The following is a 25,695-nucleotide window of genomic DNA, read 5'->3' as shown; positions in this document are numbered from 1 at the left end:
AGAGCAATACCATCAAGCCAAAGTCTGGTTGCCCTTGGAGAATGGTCTCAACATATTTCTTAACATGCAGTTTAACTCCAGTATATATCCACTGTAATATATTAATTGAGAATGTCGTAAAATAAAGCTGAAGGATGTGGTTTTAGGAAGAGAATCTTAATATTTCCTCTCCCTATCCCCTTTTGGCAAGTGGCAAGGAAAAGATACCCCTGGTGGAAAATGTAGAGGAGACTTTGGGGATGTTCTTGATCTATTTCATCAAAATAATTTACCATGTTAATTATCACTAAATCATACAATCTCCTGAAAAAAATGATAGTAAACATAGCCAGAGTAACATGATGTTGAAATACCTCACTTTGGCTATGACCCTGGATGATCTGGCATCATCCTGCCATCCAATTTATTTTCCTCTCATCAATATACCCTCTCCGCTCATCAGACTGGTTTACCCACTGCTGCTGAACACACACTTCTTTCTTTCTTTTTCTTTCTTTTCTCTTTCTTCTTTCTCTTTTTCCTTTCTTTTTTTTCTTTCTCTTTTTCTTTCTTTCTTTTTCTTTCTCTCTCTCTCTCTTTCTTCTTTCTTTCTTTCTTTCTTTCTTTCTTTCTTTCTTTCTTTCTTTCTTTCTTTCTTTCTTTCCTTTTCTTTCCTCTCTCTCTCTCTCTCTCTCTCTCTCAGTGTGTATGTATAGGTGGTGGAGGGAGGGATTGTGAATCTGTTTTACCCTCTTAGAATATCCAACTTCAACTTACATAAGACAGATTAATAGGCAAAATGCCTGTTAATGCTGATTTTATTAAAATTTCTTACATGTACATGGGAGCCTTCAAAAGAAAATGAAGGACCCGCCGTGCTCCCCCACAAAATGGAAGAACCTAAATGCTTTTATAGTAGGTTGAACAAAAAGAAGAAATTGTGGAAAAGTAACTAAACTATGTGGAGAGGCTAAAGGAAGATAAGAATTATTTTAACAAGTTCTGTTTGTACAGATTTCTTTCCACCTCAATTTCCTGATTCCCTGTCTCTGGTGATAAGAATAGAATGTCTTCTTTCCTCCAGAGACAGGGAGGGCACCTTTTACATGGGAATTTTATCTCCTGCTTTCAGGAATAAAAAGAAGAGTCAGAGTGTCCTTCTTGCGTCTGCTATTTCTCAAGTGACTTTGAGTTAAAACAATATGCCAAAGTGGCATATATTGAAGTGACATGCTCTGAATTCCTTCACTTGTCTGTGGCCTTTATTTGTAGGGTCCACCTGTTCCTATTTATTTCTGCCACTCTAAGTTCTGTCCTTATTCTAGCATTTACCCTGTGGAGTCACCTCATGGGGCTCCTGCCATATGCATTACATAACTTGTTACCTTTAAAATATGCCCTCTTGTATTATAAATATTTGTTAAATGTTTTTCTTATCTCCCCAACTAGACTGCGAACTCCTTAAATACTTGACTATTTGGTAAGTATCCACAATCACAGATTTTTAAAACTGCATCATCTAGATGCTGAAACTGGTATGCCAGCTGTCAAGTCACTGCTCTAGTCACCCAATACCAAGAGTATTGGAGTTAATGAGAACGTTATAGTATAATGAAAATTGAATGCTTACTGTAGGCTATACTTGATTCTAATATCCTTAATAAAAAGTTATGACATTGGCACCACCCTTCATAGCATTCTTTTTCTCAAGTCTCCTATCTAATCCATCTAATTCTATTGGCTCTACCTTCAAGACAGAGCTGGAATCCTCCCACTTTTCACCAAATTCACTTTAAGTCATACACTTCCGTTCAAAACCTGCAATTGCCACCTACTTCGCTCAAAATAAAAGACAAAGTCCTTTATGACTTTTAAAACCCTATATGATCTTCTTCCTGCATCACTGGAACCTCATTTCCCACTACTCTTGGCTTTGCACATTGTACTCTAGCCACATTGATTGGCCTTGTTCTTCCACAAAAACATTATACACCGCAGGGGTTCAGAACGAGTCTTCTGTAGATGTGCCTCTGTGGGATGCAGATTGTTTTGAGCGAAAGGAAACTCAAGAGAAACCCCTGCTCACCTCCCACCCCTTAACTACCTTGAAGAAATTGAAATTGAAGGGGCCTTGCCAATAATATTATCAGAGATAACCTTTTTTGACTGATCTGTATGGCAGGACAAACTACTAACTACTGAACATCTGTTCTTAACATCCTGCAATGATCTTCTGAAGCCCCAAGGTGACTTACCTCTCATTCTTAGCTCAGAATGTCGCATATACCTTATTTTCCTTTCTGTCTCTGAACCATTCATGTATGTGGGGTTTCCATACTTAGGTGTGTAATTAAATTTATTGTCCCCTGTTAATGTCTCACATAGATTTAATATTAGACTCCGAAAAAAAATGGAAGCTGGTGGAGGAAAGTTTCTTCCCCACATCCACAGCACCTAGGGCCTTGGCTCTAGTTTTCTTCTGTGTAGAGCACATTCCAGCTTTACACAGCTAACTCTCCTCTTTACGCTGGCTCACCTTCTTAGTAAGTCCTACCTTGATGCTCCATTTAATTCTGCAACTTGCTCTTCCACCTCCTTCCTGATCCCTCTCAATCTCAATTTTTTTCCATAGCACTTACAACTTTTTAAAATACTATATATATTTTTAGCTGTACGTCTGCTCTCCCCAGCCCCCATATAAACTCCATGAGAGTTATCCTTGTTTTATTCATGGATGTATCTCAAGAGCCTAAAACAGTGTCTGGTACATTAAGACACTGAATAAATACTTGATTTAATTTGTAAGCTAGATTTTATTTCCGCAAGGCCACTGCTCTTTGGTGATGAGCCTTAACTGGCTTCTCGGCGTCCACATTACACAAAGGGCTAAAACCACAGGGAGCCTTGAAATCTCAAGGCTGGCTAGCTCCAGATTTAGATTTGGAGGACAGATTAGATATAAACTAAAAAAAAAAAACCCTAAAAGATACACTTAGTTTCTTGAGGGTGGCTAAGGAAGTAAGGGCAACTTCCTCTCCCTTTGCACGTCTACAGGTGTTTCAACTCGCAGCATACGTGACTTTTGAACATTTTGGTACCTACACAAACCCAGTGCCACGGTGCTTGGGCTTAACGACGCGGACCTTGTCTTTTCCCTGGAAGCTTCAGTGCCCTTACTTAGGTGGTTAGGCCATGCCTAAACACCATTCTTTTCTGGTCCGGGATGTCCCTGCCACAGGGACAAGGCTCCAGTGTGGCGTATCCTCCGCGGCCAGGTGTTCCACAGGCAGCCGCAGAAACCACACTGTCGGTGGGCGGACAGGACAGGCGGCGGAGCGAACACCCGGGCGAGGCCCGGCGGCACGTCAGGCTGGGCGCGGCGGCGTGACGTCACGGCTCCCGTCCGCGCCCGCCGCACGCACGCGCACTGCGCCCAGCATGAGGGTCGTGGCTCTGATCAGGTAATGCGGTGCTGGTGCCACCTTCCTCCTCCTCTGCCAGCCTCCAGTCCCTTTCTGCTCAGCGGGAGGTGCCGCTGCCGCTGGCGGCGAAAAGAGGGTGTATGTGCTGGAGCCGCGTCTCCGGGCCTTGGCGGCTCCCGCCCAAAGGAAGAGGCGGAGCCTTGGGGCTATTGCCTGGCCTGGCTGGTCCCGTCGTCTTGAGTTCGCGTTCCTCCTCTGTGCTCGTCGCCGCCCCTCCGCCCTTCTGGCCCTCAGACTTGGATTCACATTGGATTCACCTGGGGAACTTCAAAAAGCTACTGGTGTTTGGGTCTCACAGTCAAGAGCGTTGCTTTAAGTAGTCTGACGCGGCCGGGGGTCGGATTCTTAAAAACTGTAAAGGGCAGTGAAGTTTGAGAACCACTGCTTGGCTCTACTCAGCCACCCTATCCCTTTCCTTCTGGCTTTCTTCATCCTCTCCTATAGTTGCCGTCAGTCTTACCGATTGCCCTCCGGGTCCTGCCTTCCACACTAGGCTGTTTACAGCCCCACCCCTTCCCACAAAGGTCCACCTGTCCTTCCCCTGCCTCCCACGTGTGTCTGGATTGCTTATGACATGGATATGTTTTACCTTGGTGCTCAAGGACAGACATGGAATTGTACCAGTTTTATCTTAGATCCAGTTGCTGTTTCTTCGGACACTCATTAATTGCTTTTTAGATCTTATGGTAACACTCCATATTCCAAAAGGGATTTGAAATCTATAGTAATCCATCATATTTAGGTGTCTAAAGCCCTATGACAGCCAAGGACAAGCCACTTTAAAAGTTTTTTTACTCAGTCTTTAAACTCAAGCAAAAGGGAACACAATAACAAGATTAAAAAAGGAATTTAGACTAGTCGAATATTTGATGAGATTTAGATTTCTATAGAATAGCTACAGCACTGCCATGCACTTTTTTTGGTAAACCCATTGATTTCATGTTCCCATTGATTTCATGTTACTGTTGGGTGCCCTAAGTAATTGCTATTGGCTGACAGTAGTGACCTATGAAGGACTCTTGATATAACACCCGAATTCACTTCCGGAGCAACTGGAATATTCCAGTTTCTTTTATTTCAGTGCCATTTTTAGGCGACTATAATGTCAAAAAGTATCATTACTCAGTGAATTTCTTTTGTAGAGTGAATGATTAACCTTTGACCATTGTGGTCTTCATTTGATCGAGCTCGATAACAAAAAGTAGTCCAGGGAATGAGTAATTCAGATCCATGTGCAATATGCCAAAAGTTTAACCATTAAAGATACATCGACTGAAGACTCATAAATGTTGGAGGGAAGAAGAGAAGACTGTTATAATCCTTTACAATAAATATTCTGTAATGTGCATACATTACTTTTATAATAAAAAAGCAAACTACTACAAAAAGGCGATGTTGGAAATTTTTTGCTAAACTGTATGATCTAAGGCACTGTTGGAAAATTCTTGCTAAACTAAGATTTTTATAAATGTTAGGAGTCATGCTGTAAATATGAATACATAACAATACATATATATGAATATGAATGCATACACAGTACTCATGCATTTATGTACGTATACACTTGAATATGTATAGAGTTAAATACAGTGAATCTACTGTATTTGTAATCCATGTGTGTGTATGGTGATGTGTGTGTAGACTGAAATACGAGATGGGATATGTGTGTGTGTGTGTGAGGGAATAAGTAAAACCAAGATTCTTACATATCTTCAGACCATTAAGATTATTTTTCTAATACACAAAAGATTGACTTATTGAATTTTACAGTTGAATGACACCTTGAAGATTAGCTAGGCCATTCTCTAATTTTATAATGAAGCTGTAAACACAAGCACATTGAGTAATTTAGCTTAGTATCCAGAATTGGAAACAAATTCTGATTTTGGGACTTCTCACATAACATATTCTAATGTGCTTTGTGACATTCCTGGAGGTAAGACATTCAGTATTTCCCAAACTTATTTCTCCTTGAAAACCTTTGTTCTTAGAATATTTGGACAGTAATGTTTCATAGGACACAATTTGGGAACTGCTATTTTAAAGCCATATTTGAAAGTATATTTTAAAATAAGTTATAAGGCTAAGTTCTGATTGAGGATGTACCCCTTAATCTTTAATACTGTACAGAATTAGAATTGTGCAGGTATACCCTTTAATTTTTAATATTCTAAATATTCTAAAGAACTAGATCTTTTTGTCCCTTTGTCCTGTGGAAACAGAACAGTGAGGGTCAATAGGGGAAATTGTGGAATCATATTTATGAGAATATCAGAATCTGAGGAAAGAGACTGTGATGAATAACTTCTCTTTGCTCCCCACATTCTCTCTCCCCTTGAGAAGTTCTGGAATGATAGTCATTACTGATCAGAATGTAATAGAGACAGACAAATGTTGGGAAATAAGGCAAAAAGGCCTGCCTCTAAGATAAAAAGTCTCTCTTAGTTTCTTGGGCTTTGCATAAGGCCTCTAGGATAAAAAGTCTCTTCGTTTCTTGGGCTAAGAATAGTTCTAAACATTGCCTGGGTGTACATTTGAAGATCTTAAGCAAAGATTGGAAGGAAATGAAACCAGGTGGAAAACAAAGTGAAGAGAGGCAATAATGAAAGAAAAGAAGAAACAGGTGTAGTGAGAAATGGTATGAAACCAAAATAGCATGGAGGTCGCCATTCAGCCTCGTTATAGATGCAGTACCACTTGTCTTGACTAAGGGATTTGCCTCTACCTGAGTTAGATTTGCTATCAGAATTTAGAAGTTCTTTTCAACCTGTTAATTTGATTTGTGCTCAAGCCTTATCCTGCCATCATACAGTGATGACTAAAAGATGAAGTACTGATAACACTGATGTTTATCAGTGTAATTCAGCATTTTGCTTTCTATCTCTATGGAATTTGAACCCACCAAATATGTCATACTTTGTTATTAGATTGGATCTCAGATCTTTAATTTGATCCTTTAATTGGTGATGGAGGCCAGTTGTTAGATTTCATACAGTGGAACAGGATAGATTTTTTTTTTTTTCTTTTACTTTTTCATGGAGAATTTCATTTAAGGAGTATATATAATAAGTTTCTAGCTGGAATATAAGCAAATCATTTAGTCTGCAAAGCACTTTATATATTAAGTAAAGCTACAATCACAAACCAAAGAGTTATATTTTGTTTAGAATAGTATTTGTTATAATGATATAATTTCATAAGCTCTTATGAGTAACAACCTTAGACATTCAGATCAGTTTGCTCAGTTTGCTTATACTGTGAAAATTACCTGTGGCTTATTTGCATTCTAATTATAAGGTAGTCCCTCAAATATTCTGTAAAGGCGAATACATAATGTGTTCTATTTTGATATCTAGTGATTCTATGTTGACTAATGGTCAGTAACCTGATATTTATTTCTTTACTATTTTTTAGTGGTGGGAAAGACAGCTGTTATAATATGATGCAGTGCATTGCTGCTGGGCATCAGATTGTGGCTCTAGCAAATCTGAGACCAGCTGAAAACCAAGGTAAGTGTATACCTTTACTGGAAGTTCTGTAAATGACTGAAACTCCAACTTCATAATTACATTCTATTATATACAGTATGCAAAAACAAAAAAAGGAACTACTATATCTTTAGCACCTGTTAGATTCTAAGTTCTGTGGTAAGTATTTTCCATGACATATCCTTTAATCCTCATAAGAACATCTATAGAGTTTTATTAGACAGGGATCCTGAGGCTCAGAGTTTTATAAATTTGTCCAAGTTAAAATATCTACAGCAAACTTGCAGAGCTGAGACTTGAACCCTTGTACTTCAGAGTGTACTGTCATTCCACCTCAACACATTTCCGATTGTTGGAGGCAATATACAGGTAAATAAGATATAGCCTCTAGGAGCTTAGGAGGTAAGATGTATATTGATATTTGATATATCATATTTATCATTGGTAAATGATAATGTATGAATTTTATTATTAAAAGATCCAAGTTAGCCATCTTATATGTAAGCTAAATTTGAGACTTGAGAAAGGCATAAAGTAATTTCTACTTTTTATTTGTCTTTGGTAGCAAGAACATCCATAAATAATCCACAGACCTCATTTTAGCTATTTTTGTCAGATTTCTCCTTAGTGAAATTTTCCCATTTCGAATTTTTTCCATATCTGTGTCTAATTTTCTTCCTTAAATAAGGACATCAGTCATATTGGATTAAGGGTCCACCTTGATGACCTCATCTTAACTAATTACGTCTGCAGTGAGCCTATATCCAAATAAGGTCACATTTTGAGATACTGGATATTAGAACTTCAGAATAAGAATTTGGGAGGGATACCTTAAGCCTTCAACAGTATTTTTTTTTTTTTAAATTGAGATATAATTGACATATACCATTATATTAGTTTTAGGTATACAACATATTGATTTGGTATATGTATATATTGTGAAATGATCACAAGTCTAGTTAATATCCATCACCACACATAGTTACAATTTTTTCCCAATTAGAACTTTTTAAAAAAAGAAAAAGATATACCAATTTGCTTTTTAGACTCTTTTATATAACTATATATATTATATATATATATGTCCATATATACATATAACTATAGATACTAACTGCTAAAATGTAATAAGAGAAGAACACTCGTGGAAGTTAATTTGTTACCACATGGCTCTTCTAGTAAAATCTTTTTAGTATTTTAGGATCCCCTTTATTCAACATCTTTCAAGACTCCATGCTTTTGCTCTACTGTTTTTTTGGGGTAAATTAAAAAGAGTCGTGTATATAAAAACACGAATCATAGTTCCTGGCATGAAGTAGGCAGTTAGTAAATGTAGTTGAATCTGAAGCTAGCTCTAAATCAATCAATCAATCAATCAATCAATCAATCACTCCCTTCTTCTTGCCCTTCCTTCCTCTCTCCCTTCCTTCCTCCTTTCTTTCCTTCTTTCCTTCCTCCTTTCCTTCCATTCCTTCCTTCCTCCCTCCCTCATTTTACAGTTGTTTTCTATTTATTTTGTTTTTGCTTTTAATCTCCAAATAGATTGCTTGTAAGCTTCTTGAGAAAAGAGATCATGTCTTCTATGTTCCTTTAATTGCTCTTCAGCACTTGAGATAGCTCTGCATTTTATAGGCATTCACTCAGTTTATTGGTGGACAGATGAATAATGAACTAACTAGAATTAGCCCTGGAATAGCCATCAGTTATTTCAGTCAAGTATTTGAATTTTTTCCTTCTATGATTAAGATCCAAATAATGCTGAAAGTAAAGTGGGACGATGGAGATTAGAACTATTTTATAGGAAGAACTAGAACAGGTTCTATAGAGGGTCAGGTAAACAAACACTCCAGGATTTTGCACTGGGATTCAGATGGTGAATAACAATAGCTTTTTAGAATTGAGTTGTTTTGAAAATAACCTCCTATTTCTGGACTTTAAATAATAAACAGAAAACTCTGACTAAGGGTGAGTGGGAACTATACTGTAACTTCTATATTGTAGAAGAAAAAGCAGAATTTTTTTGCAGGCTTATGTTCTATGACCAAAGTAAAGAAATTTCTTTATCCCTTGTGGTCAGTCAAGCAAGTGGGTTTTTTAAACTTTCTATCTTGAGAGCTTTGGTATTTAAAAAGCAGATGTTTATGTGATATATAATACATACTTGATATAATATAATCAAAACTTCCCTCCATGGAGCTTCTGTCTTGTCTTCAGTTTTTCTATGTGAATTATTATATTTACTTTGTACTGAATCATTACAGTATAATGTTCCATGTGTTAATGGCAGGGTGTTTATGATGACAAATAAAGTATATCTTTATACCCCCCAATGGAATGGAGACATTTATTTAGGGTATTGTTAGTGAGAAAAAATTTTAATAGTAAATAGAATTGGAATGTTTTGAAATAAAAGCTGGAAACAATCAGCTGAAACGATAGTAATTGTAGAAAAAGAGAATAGATGGCTATGGATTGGGAAATGGAGATGGTTTAGCTAATGTTGATTTAAAGTCAGCAGGAAATTGGTGATTATTGAATGATTCATTGATTAACTTCTTTTCCGTTGTAAAAGAAACCTTAATGAGAAATGACTGGTCGAGATGACTCCAGTATAGAGTAAAGTTGGTTACAGCGAATTCATGGCACTGCGTTTTCAATGGGTAGTCTGGAAAGGAATTTATCCCCATCAATGGGGATAATGTGAAGTTGTCATAAAATTTATAAAACCATCTCTTTAAATTTGTAGTAGGAAATTTTGTGGCATGTTAATTGAGGTGCTTCAGGCAACAGTGGAGCCTTTTGGTTTTATTTGATCACATACCATTATTACTATGTAGCTTCCCTTAATAAAAGTTACATTGTGGTTAGGACTAAATGGAGCCTTAAAGGAAAATTGTCTTCTAGGTATTTAAAGTCGGTAAAATGTTTTAATTATTATGCAAACATCAGGATGTTTCTTGCTAAGAAGCTCAGAGTTCTTTAGATATAGTAATTTGATTGTATCAGTATTTTTTAAAATTAATGCATTTAAAGGTTCAGTTTAAGTTTGAAAGGAAGGTAGGCTGAAAAATTTTTAGATAACTTTAACTGTATCTCTACTTCCTACTGGGACCAGAAGTAGACGGATTTTTAAAAATAATGTCAGTACATGGAAGCCAATCTGGTGTGTAGGTCCAGAAAACTAGAGTGCCAAAATGCAATGGCATATGGTTGATGGTTTTGATTATTTAAGGGACCTTTCCTTACAATATCATTTTTTATGCCTTTTGACGGATACTTTGACATTCAGAGGAAAGCCTGGACCTGCTTGGCGTATGTGCATACATATACACACATTTGCATATATGTCAAACAAATTGTTTTGTAACCTTTTTTTTAAACTTAATATGTTATGAACATCTTCCATGTCATGTTATTCTACGATAGCATTTCCTAGATATCTTCTTGGAACACAAATAACACATGAAATGTAAGTGTTCTGTGGATAGATAAATTTGAGAGATAATTCATACTGTCCTCCTTATTGGAGCACCTTAAACACACTAGCCTCGGAAGAATTACAGCAAAGGCACATATTTAACATGGTTTATTCCTCAACTTTTTATAAACTAATTTGACCATGGAATCCTTTTTTTATCCACCTTTGAGTATCTCATGGGATTTCTATTCTGCAGAATATACTTTAAAAAATGCTCTTCAAGTTATATTAATGGTTACACAGTATTTCAGAATATACCATAAGTTCTAATCTATTACAAGTAATGCTGTGATAAATATCTTTGCAAATAATCTTTATGTATATTCATTATTTTTTCTAAAAAATAAAATTATGAGATCACAAAGGCCATTCCAATATATTTCTAAGATCATTTGCATCACCAAAAAGTCTGATGTGATTCATCTGTTTTGAATCTTTTACCCATATCGATATTTGTGGAATCTTGTGACACCAGTGTTTGTGTTGCTAACTAGCTTAAGTTATGTTTCTATACACTTGTGTAAGTGCTTTAATACTATTGAATTTACTTGTGTATATGTTTTGTTGAAGTACTGAATAAAATATAGCATCTAAATTTTTTTCTTAAAAACATTTGTTACTTATTAACTAAATTGATATTTAAGAAAGGTTTTCTGCTACAACTCTAGATGACTTCGTGAATAACCTTGAATTATTTGAAAAAACATATGTTATAAAATCTTTAATTGAATGGTTAAAATTCATTGGAGAGAATTCTCTTTAAATATCTAGTGTATATAGTTTTAAAATTTTATATATAATAGTATTTGTAATTAGCAGTAGAAATGACTAGAGCTGATGTTAACTGGATGCAACTAAGGACAAATATTTTATTTTACTTCATGAATACCGAGAAAGATAGTATAGTTTTTAAGTTATGTGTTAACTACTCTGCAAGCAGTAAAACCTAGATAAACTTTTAAATCTGCTTTCTTTTTCACTCTGTTTTACTGATTATTCCCACTTTAATTGTTACAGTGGGGTCAGATGAACTGGATAGCTACATGTATCAGACAGTGGGTCATCATGCCATTGATTTGTATGCAGAAGCAATGGCTCTTCCCCTCTATCGCCGCACCATAAGAGGAAGGAGCGTGGATACAGGACGAGTGTACACCAAATGTGAAGGGGATGAAGTTGAAGATCTCTATGAGCTTTTGAAACTTGTTAAGGTATGCAGAGTAACCAATTACATTTACTGAATTTAATGTGTAATTTAGAAAATTATATTTACTGAATTATTTAATAATAAATAATTTACAATGGTTAGTTGTAATAGTTTCTATCTAAAATGATAAAATGGATATTTTATCATTTTAGATAGAAAAAAATTGTTACTATACCTTTTAATTAAAGAGTATTTAACTTTTTAAAGAGTGTATAACTTTTGATATAGTTTGGTACCCAGGATTGTCAAATGATATTTAACTAAGTTTTTTTTCTTAGAATTTTGGAGCTGATAACCTTTCAATCATTTTTTTAACAAATATTTTTTGAATACATTGGTATATAGTTATAGGAACTAGGGAATAGGACAATGAACAGGTCAGACAAAGTCCTGTTCTACTGGAGCTCACTTTCCATTGGAAAGAGAGACAATAAAAATAAATAAACAAACAAACAAGTAAATAAATTCGTTCTGGTGAAGAGTGCTATGAAGAAGAATGAAGCAGTGTCAAGATTATTAGAGTGATGATGAGGAATGGTAAAGCAAGACCTTTTTGATATGATGAAGTTTAAATAGACCTGAAGAAAGTGGGAAACTGGGCCTTGTTTAAATCTTGTAGAAGAGGTATAAATTAAATACTTAAGTCTCTGTATATTAGAGTTAGGCAGCCATTGTATATTCATTGTTAATTTCTCCAGACAGAAAACTTAGAAAAATGTGGGGCTCCTTTTTCTAGTAGATACTATACTCAGTACATGTTAATTAATGGAGATTATTTTATATTAAGCAGTTATATTCTTACTGATAGCAAACTGTTTGAATACAATTCTCACTGATAGCAGACTGTTTGAATACAATTCAGTAGTCTTCCTAAGTATGAATTTTATCCAATCAGCTATAGTCAATTCATATAAGACATATTGAATGAAATAAAGAATTTAAGCCAATATTTCTTGGAAGTCTTAACAATTTTTTCACAAAGGAAAGTAAGATTTCTGTCCCTTCTTCTGCCAAGGGACATTGCATTTCATTTTCTCATTCTTCAGAGAAGTTCAGCTTTTCAGAAGTTAGTCATGAACCTGCGTCATGTAAATTTTCTAGTCCCAAATAGCTACTTCAATGCTATAATTTAAATTTGATGCTGATCAAAGCTTCATATCAAGTAGGGATTTTGATTCAAAAAGTATACGGAGCATTTAAATTCCTTTGAAGTTTGCTTTATTAAAATATTTCTTATTTTTTATGTCTGAACATGTTCATTTTTATTTATCCTTTAAAAAAGAAACTAAAAGAAGAAATACTTAGAACAGTTCCATAATTTAATTTACTGGTTAGTTCTGGATAGCATAAGAAGTAGGTACTTCTCAAAGGAAATCACAGGGACCTGTTTTTTGGGGTTTTTTTTCCCCCTTTGGGAAGATACATGCTAAGCACAACTATTTTGATTATCAAACAAGGGGAAAGGCATAAGAGTTCCACTTTTAATAGTCTTCTCTCCGTATAGGCAATTAAGATCTTGACTATGTGCAGTCTGAGATAGAAAGTACTAAGTGCAAATTCTGCATTTTCAAAATTTCTTTTTCAGATTATAAAGAAATAGACTATTAAGTTTTAGCATAAATTGGCTTTACAAAATGATGGGATTCACACTAGGAGTAACTGGATTTTAAAAAAATCTCTGGTAACTGATAACTTTGGAGGAGCTATATGATAACAGCCTTCCAACAAAGGGAAAGATAATAAATTACTAATCAGTTTAATTAAAAATGATCAGATTAGTAGTAATTAAGAAGAAATTTCCCTTTCGATCATGCTGTATTTGGAGAAATGGATGCTTTGCCATTATCTTTATATAACCGTCAGTTATGACATAAACTAATGCTAATGTTAAATCTTGACAACTTCTGCTTTGGAAGTTTGTACATGATAATTATAACTATAGTTGAAAGAGATGTTATCAAGTTGTCTAGGACTAAATAGTTCCTTCTTTTCCTGTGTAGAAATACTAATTTTACTTTGAGATATTTTAAGGGCATAAATATCTGAAATATATTGTTTTTATGGAAAAGATTGTATAACCACGCTTTTATAGTCAAATCCATTTGTGATACAGTGGTGAAAAGATTCCAATAGAGGTCTCACAAATTCTAATGAGTAATTGAGTAATTATGGAAAAAAACGAGTCTAGAAGAGCTATAATTCTTCAAGTTTTCACTTGTTCTAAGAAAAATATGGAACTGCTTTTTTTCATCCTTTGAATATTAATAGAGCATTGAATGCATTTAGATTCATTTTTATTTTAAACATTTATTTATAACATGTTTCAATTTTGTGGCTTTCACATGTAAGTCAGTCTTATGTTTTTGTAACTTTTTTCTCCATATTAGAGCTAATTTTTTAGTAGAAGATGTTCCTTTTTGTAAAGAATTTAATTGGCTAATTATGGAAAAGAAGTAGGAAACATTTGGAGGAATTTACAGTTAAAAGTTTACTAACTTTTATAGAAGTTATGAAAACTAATAGAACTGTAATAAGCCTTTATGTTTCATAGATCAGGTGGTTATGACATAGATATATCCCAAGCTGTTTGTAAAATACCTGGTTTTCATATACCTAGATTTTATTCATTAGATTTTTTTTAATATTAAAATGTCACGTCAGTTCTCATCAGGAGTAATTTAGCATATAACCTGTATTCTTGAAAATATAATAATTTTCAAATTCTGTGTGTGTTTTTAAGTCACATAAACAATGTAGTAAATACCTATAAACACCATATCTCTATAGAGAATATATTTAAGGATTAGTATATTCTTTCTTCCTCCACTGGCTTGGAGCCACTTTTTACTGGATATGATATCTTACTCTTTCTTGATTTATTCCCTTATTTCAGTGGAGTCTATCTTTAAGAACTTCCTTAGAGAAGGAACTTTCAAATCCTTACATTTTGAAAATGTTCCTATTCTGCCCTCATATTTGATTGGTACATTGGTTGAATTTAAAATTTTAGATGGAAAGTCTTTCTTCCCGAAATCATTGACGATATTGCTTCATGGCCTTCTAGAATTTTGCTGATGAGAAAGTTTGATGTTGATGTGACATTTGTTCCTTTTTAGCTGATTTGTTTTTCCTCTCTGTTAACTTGTATGATTGTATTATGCTTGATATACTAAAATATCATAACAATATATTGGACATTGAAATTGCTACCCCAGCATCCCTTCTGCATCTTCCTATTGAGTAGCAGCATATTCTTGTCCTCTTTCCCTTAATGTTGGTTCAGGGATGACGTTAATCCAAGTGACCCACTCACAACCTGCCATTCTCTTGATCATTGTGATTGGATCAGGAGTGGTTTTGTTAACCTACGTTGTACCAAATAGAATGAAGCTGAAGCTGCAGATGATGGATAGTTGGCTGGTTGGCAGAAGATAAGCTCTTTCTCCTGTAAAGAGGATTGTGTAAATGGGAAGCCTAGAATTGCTATGACCTTTTTTTTTGTGGGAAGAAAACCCGATGTCAAATCTGACCAAAATATGGCAGAGCTAATAGAACTGCAGTGGGAGGATGGCTCTGGCAAATGCTCTCCCATTATTTGTTTGATAATTTGCTCCCTTCGACTTTCTCTAGTCCCTTTTTCTGGAACTCTCACTGTTCAGATGTTATACCTCCTAGAATGAAACTTCACTTCTTTTTTCTCACATATTTTATTTAGCAATCATATTTTTAATAGCCAAGAACTTTACTTGTTTATGAATTGGTCCTTTTTCATAACAACCTGTTTCTCTTTCTATGGTATAGCATCACTACAGCCTTAAAATAAAGATTAGAGATTTTAAACATTATCTTTCATTCCCTAAAATGTTAATGTTTTCTTTGTGGTCTTTTTTTCTAATGTTTATGTTCTCTTTCATGTTGTAGGCTTTTCTTAAATGTATTGTTGTTGACTGTGAATACTTTCGACTTTAGAAATTTTCCAACCTCATATCTTAAACTTCTTATACCTGGAGTTCAGGATAATATAGCCGAGTTTGGATCCTTTCTTGGCTTTCTTCTTTTTCATGAAAATAGTAGGTTATAACTTCCTGTGTTGATTTATCAGCTATCATTCTCTCTTCATCTGCTTTCTTACTCAAGAAATTAAAATCTTCTTTCCATTTTTGTCACCCCTCTGTTCTCTGTTTTTTGAGGGATATATATTTGTTTTAATTTTAATGGACTCTCTCGATCTAGAGATCTGTGTTAATTTTATTCTAATGTAATTAATTTAATATTCTTCCTTAAGTTGAATATTCAGTTTTGGTCTTCCTTTTCTAATCTTTGGTACTTTTCTTTCCTCATATTCTTTTTCTCATTAGGTATCTTGGTGTTGATAACTATGAATTCCTTATAAATAAATGACTGACTTTTTAAACCATTTTAACTTAATATTTTTACTTAATATTTTTAGTAAACATCAATTGCCACTTTACTGTTCGTATTGGTTAGAATTAATTCTTTTGATTACTTGGAACAGAAAGTCATATTCAAACTGATTTAAATAAAAAGAGGATTTCTTAACAATAACCTAAAGATAAGTTTGGCTTCAAGTAGACTAGATACAGGACACAAATTATATAATCAAAGCCCCCTACCCCCATTTCCTCATTTCTATCTCTTGCTTCTACTTTCTGTTGATTCTATTCTCAATTAGGAACATTGTAGTTAGAAGGCAGCTGCCAGTTACATTCTTTGTGGTTCAATCTAGTAGGAAAAGTTCCCATCTCCTTAAATAGGTCCAAGGAAAATCTAGTTAATGTTCTATTGTTACTCAGTGTCCTGACTTGTATCATCCATTAGCCAGTCATTCTTGGGAGAAGATGATTTTATTTGATTGAGCAGGCCTAGATCATATACCGTTCCCAGAGCAGGAGATGGAGTATCTTGGTTCTTTGGAAACAACAGACAGAACTCACTATGCGAAGGGTAAATTTCCAACTATAAAGCAGGCTGTTGCTAGTATAAGGGTGAACTGTGAGATGGGGGCAAAGAGCTGTAAGTTTCCTGAAAATAAATGGTTTTAAACTGCTTATAAACTAGAGAACCATCCTAAATGGTTCATTTTCTAATATCTCCCCCTTCCCTCCCTCTCCTTCTTCCTTCGTACCTATTTTCAAAAATAGTTGACCATTGGGGCCACAACAGTAAGCTTATACTCCAGGACCTTTATATTCAGTTGCTTATGATTTCTCCACCCTGATATCATATAGGCATGGTAAACTCAACAAGTTCAAAATGTATTCATTATTTTTTCTGCACAAACTTGCTTCATTTCCTGTTTTCCCCTCTTAGTTAATAACATCGTCATTTATCCCACCACCTAAGTCTGTCTTGGGTCTCACTACCAGACTTACACTTTTCGTCAGTTCCCTCCCACCCAAACCACCACCACCATCAGATCTCTAGGCCATGTCGATATTTCTATGACTGCTGAAATCTGATCCTTTGACTTCATTCTCATGGTTACTGGTTTTTCATCTGTACTATGCAGAAGTCTCCTAACTATTCAACTTGCCCTCATTATTGCCCTAAGCTCCATCTATTCCTTCTACCATATTGTTGTCAGCTAATCTATATACATGCTTAAATAACCCACTATCAAGATAAAGTCCAAACACATTAACCTGACACAAAAGACACTTTAAGAAGAGGCCTTTGCAATCGTACCACTCTGATCCTGACATTCCTACACAAGCTTCTGGGTTCAAGTTATAATGAACTAATTATATTTCTAGGGTATTGCTTTTTCATACCCGAGTCTTTGCCTAAGCTTTTCTCTATCCTTATCTTTCGTTTTCTTGAAGAACCCTTTCTTAATTTGTACCCTTCTATGAAATCAGCTCTAATTTACCTTCTTGTCTCTTCTGTGGCATCTCGTTTATACCTCTACTGTGCTTCTCAGGACACTAATAGGATTGTTTATGTGGCCGTCTCTTGCTAGATTGTGAGGCACTCCTAGACATGCTCAGTGCTCTTTATTTTTATATCTCTGGTGTCCAGCAGTGTTCCTGGCAGATGGCTGGCTTTTAAAGTATTGTTGAATAAATTAGTCCAAAATTTAACAAATTATTTTTCATATAATAATTTATCTATTGCAGAGGAGCCACAATGCTGTTACAAAATATGATGTAAAACTATTGGTAAATTCATTTTATTTTTGTTTTTCCATTTAGAAGCTTAAGTGGAATGGGCATCATAGTGAAACTTTTCAAAATAAAGTATCCAATCAGATTTGGCACTGTAACCACTAAGTATACCAAGAATAATTTCTAGCTGCAGAAAATTTTATAAAAGTACCGAACAGATACTTTTTCAAATCATTTTTGGTATCAGCATGTTGGAAAACCTGCTTATGATGTTGGAAAACTACTTTGTAGATCTCTTTTCACTTTGGATCTAGGGGAAACAAATCCTAGATCATTGGGTGGCTTGACACAAATCCAAATGGTTTGGAGTGGGAGGAACATATAAGATGGCCTTAAGATTTTCGGAGGACCCAGACATAGTGCTAATTAAACAGGCACATTGCCCTGTACAGATTGCTCCTGGCTCTTCAGCATTGCACAGCTTGCTTCAAGCCCTGTCACTTCCAAAGATTTTGGACATTAAACCTGGTCCCTTGGCATAAGAAATGCTTTTCTAGTATTGATTCTGGGCTCCAAACAGGAAGGGTGGGAATTAGCACAGACCAGTGTCATTTTGACTCTCAGGTGTGGCTGTATCGAGGCTCTGCCATCTCTGGCCCTTGCAGATAATAAAGTCAAGCATGCATGAGAAAGCACATGATGGAAGATCTATCTGAAAATAAAATGTTGGATCACATTTGTCAATTATTACAGTTTGTAAACTTATCACAAGTCTAGAGTCCATCTATAGATTACCCCTAAAGCCTAGAAAATCCCTCATTCTAGCAAAATTATCATTGTCTTTTCAACCTTGAACTTTCTCCACTTGACATCAATGATTCTGCATGTATATTACATATGCACATATATACTCTTTCGTTTTATCTTGTGCCTGATTCAGTGCCTCTGTAAATTCACCAATTGACTTTTATGTCCTTGTAGTCCTTCTACGAACTATAGATTTCTATCTTATCATTTACTCTATATATTTTAAAGTGTATTGAGTATGTTTGACTTGTGTTTCAAATTTCTTTCCTTATGCTTTTCAGTCTTTGGCATCTGTGTCCTATTGACTTTATTTTCTTTTTTCCTGGCTACACTACCAGTATTTTTCAGAAACCTTCTAATAGATGTCTACTTCTGGAGTTGTGTTGTCTAAGATCCTAGATGTACATTTCTGTCCTGTAGTCTTTTCCTTCATTTTTAGATCTGTAGCTTACTTTGTCTTTGTTATATTCTCTTTTAAATGACATTAATTGTCAAGAACACATTACCAAGATTTATAAGTATGAATTACTTTTTCATTATTGTTGTCTTTATATTTTATTGTTGCACAAGATGTTATTGGTGGCCACATAACAGTATGATAGATCTTGATCTTTTTATACTGACTTTCCCTTTTAAATTTGGAATGTCTTTATTACATAAATTTATAGTGCCTAAATCATAAAATAGCCATAAAAAAACAATGATACCATCAATAAATATTTAGAGTTTTTTATTATTATTATTATTATTATTATTGCTAAGATGATTCAATAGGGGCTTGTTCTGTGACATGCTGATATGAGAAAAAAATGAGTGAATCAAAAAGATGTTTAGTTGATCTTGACTTTTACTGTTAACTTTAACATATACTACTGACATTTAGAGACTTTTCCTATGTCTTTCATTCTGCAAATATTAACTGGATGCTTATAATGTACCAGTACAATGGAGTAAAAAGATAAATATGAGACAGTCTCTGCCTTCACAGACCCTGAGATGGTAAGACACATAAGCAAAGAAACTGACTCACAGTTAAGTTGCCATTAGTGTGTGCAGTTAAGGGGCAAGTAGGATTCAGAGGAGAAAAACGTTTCCCATGTTAGGGGATCAGGAGAGGCATTATGGGGGAAATTAAATTTGATATCCTTGAAGGTTGTTTCAATTTTGAGAGAGACAGATATGGGATAATAGCTAAGAGAATGTTGCAAATTAAGGGCATGACTTAGCCAACATCATGGAAGCAGGAAATCATGAGATGTATTAGGAAATAGTGAGTGGTTCAGTTTGGCTAGAGCTCACAGTTTAAAGAGTAGTGGGAAATAAGTCTGGAAAAGTTGATTGAAGCCAAAAAAGAAAGTGTCTTAAATTTTAGGCCAAGGATTATTTCAAAGGAAGTATTTTCCAAACTCAGTTTAATGAGTCATGACCAACTTTTTTTTAAAATAAAAGAGATTTGAATAAAATAGAAAATATCAAAATGCAATAAGGTTAATTATTATTTTGTGAAACATGTATGTATATACATGTTATTTGTATGTTAGGCTGTTGCATTATACACACACACACATATATATATATATAATTTCTTGATGTTAAACAAATTGTTATGGTCAAACAAATTTGAAAGTCACTATCTTGAAGGATTTCGCAAAAGGAATGACATAGAATTGTACAATTGGAGGAAAATTCAAGATTATTAGGTTGGACCACTATAATGCAAGAAATGGATTAGGGGAGTGGAACTCTGGACCTGAGGAGTTCTAATTGAAAACTGAGATACTAGGCTAGCCGAAAGATTCTGAGGAGCAGAACTGGGGGAATAGCTGTGAGAAAGGTCCTTGAGAGAAGACATTGAAGAGGCGGCTTGATAGGGCTTGATGATGATATTTAAATAAAAAGTGACTGGCAGTCTATGTAAGGTATCTTGTAAACTGACAGTTCCATGGCTAATTTATTCAGCTTTCACTGGGTAATATTCAGAGTGAATTATAATAGCTATATATTACAAATATTGTCTCCTAAATTTTATAGCACCTTATTTTTGTCGTCTCTTTAATCTGGTATAGGATAGTAAAGAAGATGCTTCTTATCATTTAATCAAAATTAACTCAATAAATGTTAGTTTTGTTGGTCTTTTTAATTGAACATTTAACATTTTCTTTATAGTTATATGTAGTACCCATCAACTAACATATTTCATTCTATTTCTTGACTAAATAAAACACTTTGCGTGGATTCACAGAAGGAAACAAAATGTATGATATTAGTACATTTAACATAATAATGCATGCTGGTGGGATTCTAATTATCATAGTAATTATATTGAAAAATTACTGGTAATCAAGCAAATTATAACGTTTTATAACTTTATTGATATATAATTGACATGTAGCATTGTATAAGTTTAAGGTGTGGAACGTTAGACTTGATATATATCACAAAAATGATTACTACCATAGCATTAATTAGCACTTCCATCCCACTACTTACTTAACATTTCTTTTTTTATGGTGAAAACATTTAAGATATTCTCTCTTAGCAACTTTCAAGTTTATAGTAATACAGTATTATTAATCATAATCACCATGCTATACATCAGATTCCCAGAACCTGTTAATCTTAAAACTGAAAGTTTGTATCTTTTAACTAACATCTCCCCATTTCCCCCACCTTAGGACCCTCCACCTCACCAGTCTACTGTTTCCGTGTATTTGATTTTTTTTAGATTCTACATATAAGTGATATACAGTATTTGTCTTTCTCTGTTTGACTTAGTTTCCTTAGCATAATGCCCTCAAGTTTCCTTTAAGTTGTCACAAACACCAGGATTTCCTTCTTTCTCATGGCTTAATGCTAATATTTCATTGTATATATATCTTTATTCATTCACTCATTTATGAATTAAGCTGTTTCCATATCTCGGCTATTGTGAATAATGCTGCAATGAACGTGGGGTGCAGATAACTCTTTGAAATCCTGTTTTCATTTCCCTTAGATACATACCTAGAAGTGGGATTGCTGATTCGTATACTTGTTCTATTTTTAGTTTTTTGACGAACCTCCATACCGTTTTCCATAGTAGCTGTACCAGTTTACATCCCCATCAACAGTGTACAAGTGCTTCCTTTTTTCCACACCTTCGACACTTGTTATCTGTTGTCTTTGATGAGAGCCATTCTAACAGGTGTGAGGCAATATCTCATTGTAGTTTTGATTGGCATTTACCTGATAATTAGTGATGTTGAGCACCTTTTCATATACCTGTTGACCATTTGCATGTTTTCTTTGGGAAAATGTCTATTCAGTTTCTCTGTCCATTTTTAACTTGGGCTGTTTGATTTTTTGCTATTGAGTTGTATGAGTTCTTTATATATTTTAGATATTAACCTATTATAAGATATATGATTTGCAAATATTTTCTCTTATTTGTTTGGTTGCCTTTTCATTTTGCCAATGGTGCCCTTTGATGTGTAGGAGCTTTTTCGTTTGATGTAGTTCCACTTATTTATAATATATAATGTCTTAATAGGTTCTGTAGGCTTTTGGGTATCGTTTCAGAGTGAACATGGCTTCAGAACTGTAAATTAATTGACTCTTCATACTCTTCTTAGAGTTTTTCCCTAGTCTTTCACTCTCTATAATTTATCCTGCACACTCCTGCCAGGGAAGTCTTTCTCAAGTGCAGAGTCAATCACATTTGTCTCTTTATCATAAATTTTTGTTGTGTATCATGAATTTGTTAGGTGCTCTATAATATGACTTCAGCTTATCTTTTGTCTTTTCCTACCCAGTATTTCCTTACGTGGAACTTATATTCTACTCTAAACTAGACTATTGTTCCCCACGTAGTCCATGTCTTTCCTGCATAGTGCTGTATTTTAGTTAGAAATAACCTTCCTCTCCAATTCCTGTGGCATCTTTTTTTATTTCTGCTTTGATATCCCCCCACCGAATGTAGTAACTTCCTTCTGGAACCTTCATAAAACATTATATCTCTCTTATAGTACTTATCTATTTTGATAAACAGAATTACTGGCTTTTTGTTTTTGTTTTATTTTATATTGTGGGTTTTTCTTTAAAGAGTATAAGTACCTTGAGGGGCAGGGATTGTATTTTATTCTTTTTTATTTCTTATGGGACTCTCTGCAACCCTTGTACTATACAGGCATCATGTTCAAATATTCTCCTCTGGAGTTCACTTATTACATCTATAAAATGTGGATATTTCTTCTTTGTTGTCTTATCTGTTTTGAGAATAACTTGAAAAATATCTGAGAGCCTCTTTAGGTTTCTACAATGAAAGATGCTATATAAATTAGTTGGTTTTTTTTTCCTTAGTCTGTCCACTTCATGTCAGTCTGTTTTCTTTTTCCTTTAGTCCCTTGCTTCCAAAATAATCCAGTAAACCTGAATAAAGTCAATTTTTTTATTACATACAAAATTACACTAGTGTATTATTATATAGTAGCTGCCAGTTGGCACTGAGATGACTAAGTCCTCTTGACTTTTTTAGTATGTTAAGGGAGAGAAGAAAAAAATGGTAATTGTTCGAATTGTGAAAGAGACTTTAATGGGGGCAAATTTATATTGTATATTGAATTGAATTTATCTTTGAACACTTGTTGCCTATAATTTTCGGCCCTCCCATATGTTTTTTAGACTCTTTTAGTCAGATAATTCAGCCTTCCAAGAGATGTGGAATTAATGTTTTCTACCTAATTTCCTACATGGGTAAACTGAGGCATTGGTTGTTTCAAAAGAACATAAAGAAGTGAACTCAATGGCAATAAAGATTCTTATTAATATATGCTTTCTTTCCATTAAAAAAATATTTTGGCATGTTCTTTTAGGTTTTTACTCTATGCTTATCTTTAAAATCAAAGCAGTATATTTTGTATTAACTCATTTGTAAAAAGCCTCAAGCGGTGACTTTCACTGAAAGTTACATGAACTGAGTTTAGAGAATTTAGATTTTGAAAGAGTACGTGAAAAATTACGAAATTTTAAAAACGGCTCTTTGAATGTCCGGAAGGAGTAGAATGGGGCTATTATGTGCACCCTTGTATGTAAGAACAATAACCTCTCACCACCAGCAGAATTATACCACACTTATTCATAGAATCTACAGTGCTGGGCCTTGTGGGTACTTTGTGTACTTGCACACAGCGAGTATTCAGTAAGCTGTTAAGTTAAGCCTATCTAACCTTGACAAAATTCTGCTAATATTGATCCTTGTAGATTTCTATTGATAATATAGATCCTTGTAGATGTAAAAATAAATTGACAAATCAGAAGAGGCAGCAACTATTTATTAGATACTCATTTCTTTTATGCAGAATTCTTTGCTATCTACTATAGGATTGGTTCTAGAGCCACTGAAATGGCCTATGGTCTATTTTAAGACTGCTTCTCTTTTGCATTCTTTTCTACATAGTAATTTTGCAGGGAGATAAGGAGGGGAAGAAGAAACGCCATCATTTGATAAATAATTCATGATCTTCTCTTTTGAGCCTTTCACAATTTAGCTTCTTTAATAATATTTATTGGTCTCATAGTCATTTTTGTGATTTCCTTAACCCTCACCCAAGTTCTACTGATTTTGAGTGGCCATATAACCCAGGCCTGATTACAGAAGGCTGATAAGAATCAGTCTAGTGGACATCAATGCAGGATAATGTGATACTTTAAGACAGTATTTCTTAATTGAGAGGGGAGAGGTGTTTTTGAACTCTGAAATTTTGTTCAAATTTTTTGTGTATGTAAATTTTTCTGGGGAGAGGTCCAAATTTTTATCATAATCTCACAGTAGTCTGTTCTCTGCAAAGTTTAAGAACTACTGTTTTAATCATCAATTGCAGGAAGCCTTGTAACCTGAGGAATCAATTCGTCCTCTGAGCCTGTAACACATAACAGTGCTATGTACTGTGAGGTCAGAGGGCCTTTTGCGGTTTTTAGTGAGTGAAGAGGAGAGTGACATGAAGGTAGAACCTAAGAGTGGACAAGGAGGCCATGCATCTCTCAAAAAGGATATTAAGATCTCAAAGATAATAGAGTACAAAGTGGCATCTTAAAATTTCAGGAAAGAAGTGACAGGGACCAGAGACGGGGCAATAGGCTTGGATCCTGTATATATTCTGGCTGGTTCTTAATAGGCCTTTGGATTTCATGTTGAAGGGGAGAAGGATAGAGATATAAAGGTATTGTTACTGATTTCTTCAAGTATAGCTTTCTTTTTCTTTAAATTTCACTTACGTTTAGTTACTCTTTGGGGTAGTTATAACATCATGTCTTGTTTTACCTAATTATTTGCCTATGTAATATAGATTCCTTGTTAGTTTATAACCTCTTGAAAGCAGGGACTATGTGTTTTTCAGCTTTGGATACTCAGTGGTACCTGTCATGGTGCCTTGTCTACATGAGGCACACAAAATTTTTTGTTGTATATTATTCTAAGGAAGCTGTTGAGAATTTTTATCATATCACACATTCAACTTTATGATGATCCAAGGGTGGAATTTCTCTCAGGACTTAGTCTTTATAATAGTTTGCTTTTTTATAAATATTGGACAGTTTTTATTGTATGAACACTGTAAATCATGCAGCTCATTTAGTTTCCTCTTTATATTGATTGCTAGAAAACCGAGAGCCATGTGATTTGTTTCAATTACTTTTGTCTATTGTAATAATAATTGCTATTGTTTATGTAGCACTACTTTCTAGGCACTGTTATAACCTCTATACATTATATTCTACTTAACCCTTATATCAAACCAGGTATATTACTCCTATTTTACAGATAAGTAAACTGAGATCCAGAGAAGTTTAAGTAACTTATCCAAGGTTACACAGCTACAAAGTGGCAGAACATGTACTTTTAATGACTGCATTCTACTGCCTACCAGCATTGCATTTATATTAATTCATGCAGCTATTACCATATAACAATGCATATATAGTATGTATATAAACCAATAAGTCATGTGTGACTTAACAGTGAGGCAGAGGGGCAGGCATGTAGTTTGTTAAGGGGAGGTTAGGGTTATTAAGATCAAAGTGATCTATCAGTGTTTGATCTCATCTCGTTTCAGATCTCAGAATAATTTTAGATCATTGCTACTCAAAGTGGGGT

General features: G+C 34.6%; 1 protein-coding gene across 2 annotated transcripts in view; it reads left to right on the top strand.

Moving 5' to 3' along the window:
* Nucleotides 1-3,353: 3,353 nt before the first annotated feature.
* DPH6 (diphthamine biosynthesis 6) overlaps nucleotides 3,354-25,695 on the top strand; it is a 140,150-nt gene continuing 117,808 nt past the window's right edge. For both annotated transcript variants that reach the window (XM_011354876.2, XM_023527729.1), the window contains exons 1-3: nucleotides 3,354-3,440; nucleotides 6,876-6,970; nucleotides 11,445-11,638. In XM_011354876.2, coding sequence (XP_011353178.1) covers nucleotides 3,418-3,440; nucleotides 6,876-6,970; nucleotides 11,445-11,638 — 312 coding nt within the window. In that variant the 5' untranslated portion in view covers nucleotides 3,354-3,417. The remainder of the gene's footprint in view (nucleotides 3,441-6,875; nucleotides 6,971-11,444; nucleotides 11,639-25,695) is intronic.

The sequence above is a fragment of the Pteropus vampyrus genome, unplaced genomic scaffold, assembly GCF_000151845.1.
Source record: "Pteropus vampyrus isolate Shadow unplaced genomic scaffold, Pvam_2.0 Scaffold19, whole genome shotgun sequence".
In the NCBI taxonomy this organism is placed as follows: domain Eukaryota; kingdom Metazoa; phylum Chordata; class Mammalia; order Chiroptera; family Pteropodidae; genus Pteropus; species Pteropus vampyrus.
This window is presented reverse-complemented; position numbering and strand designations above follow the sequence as displayed.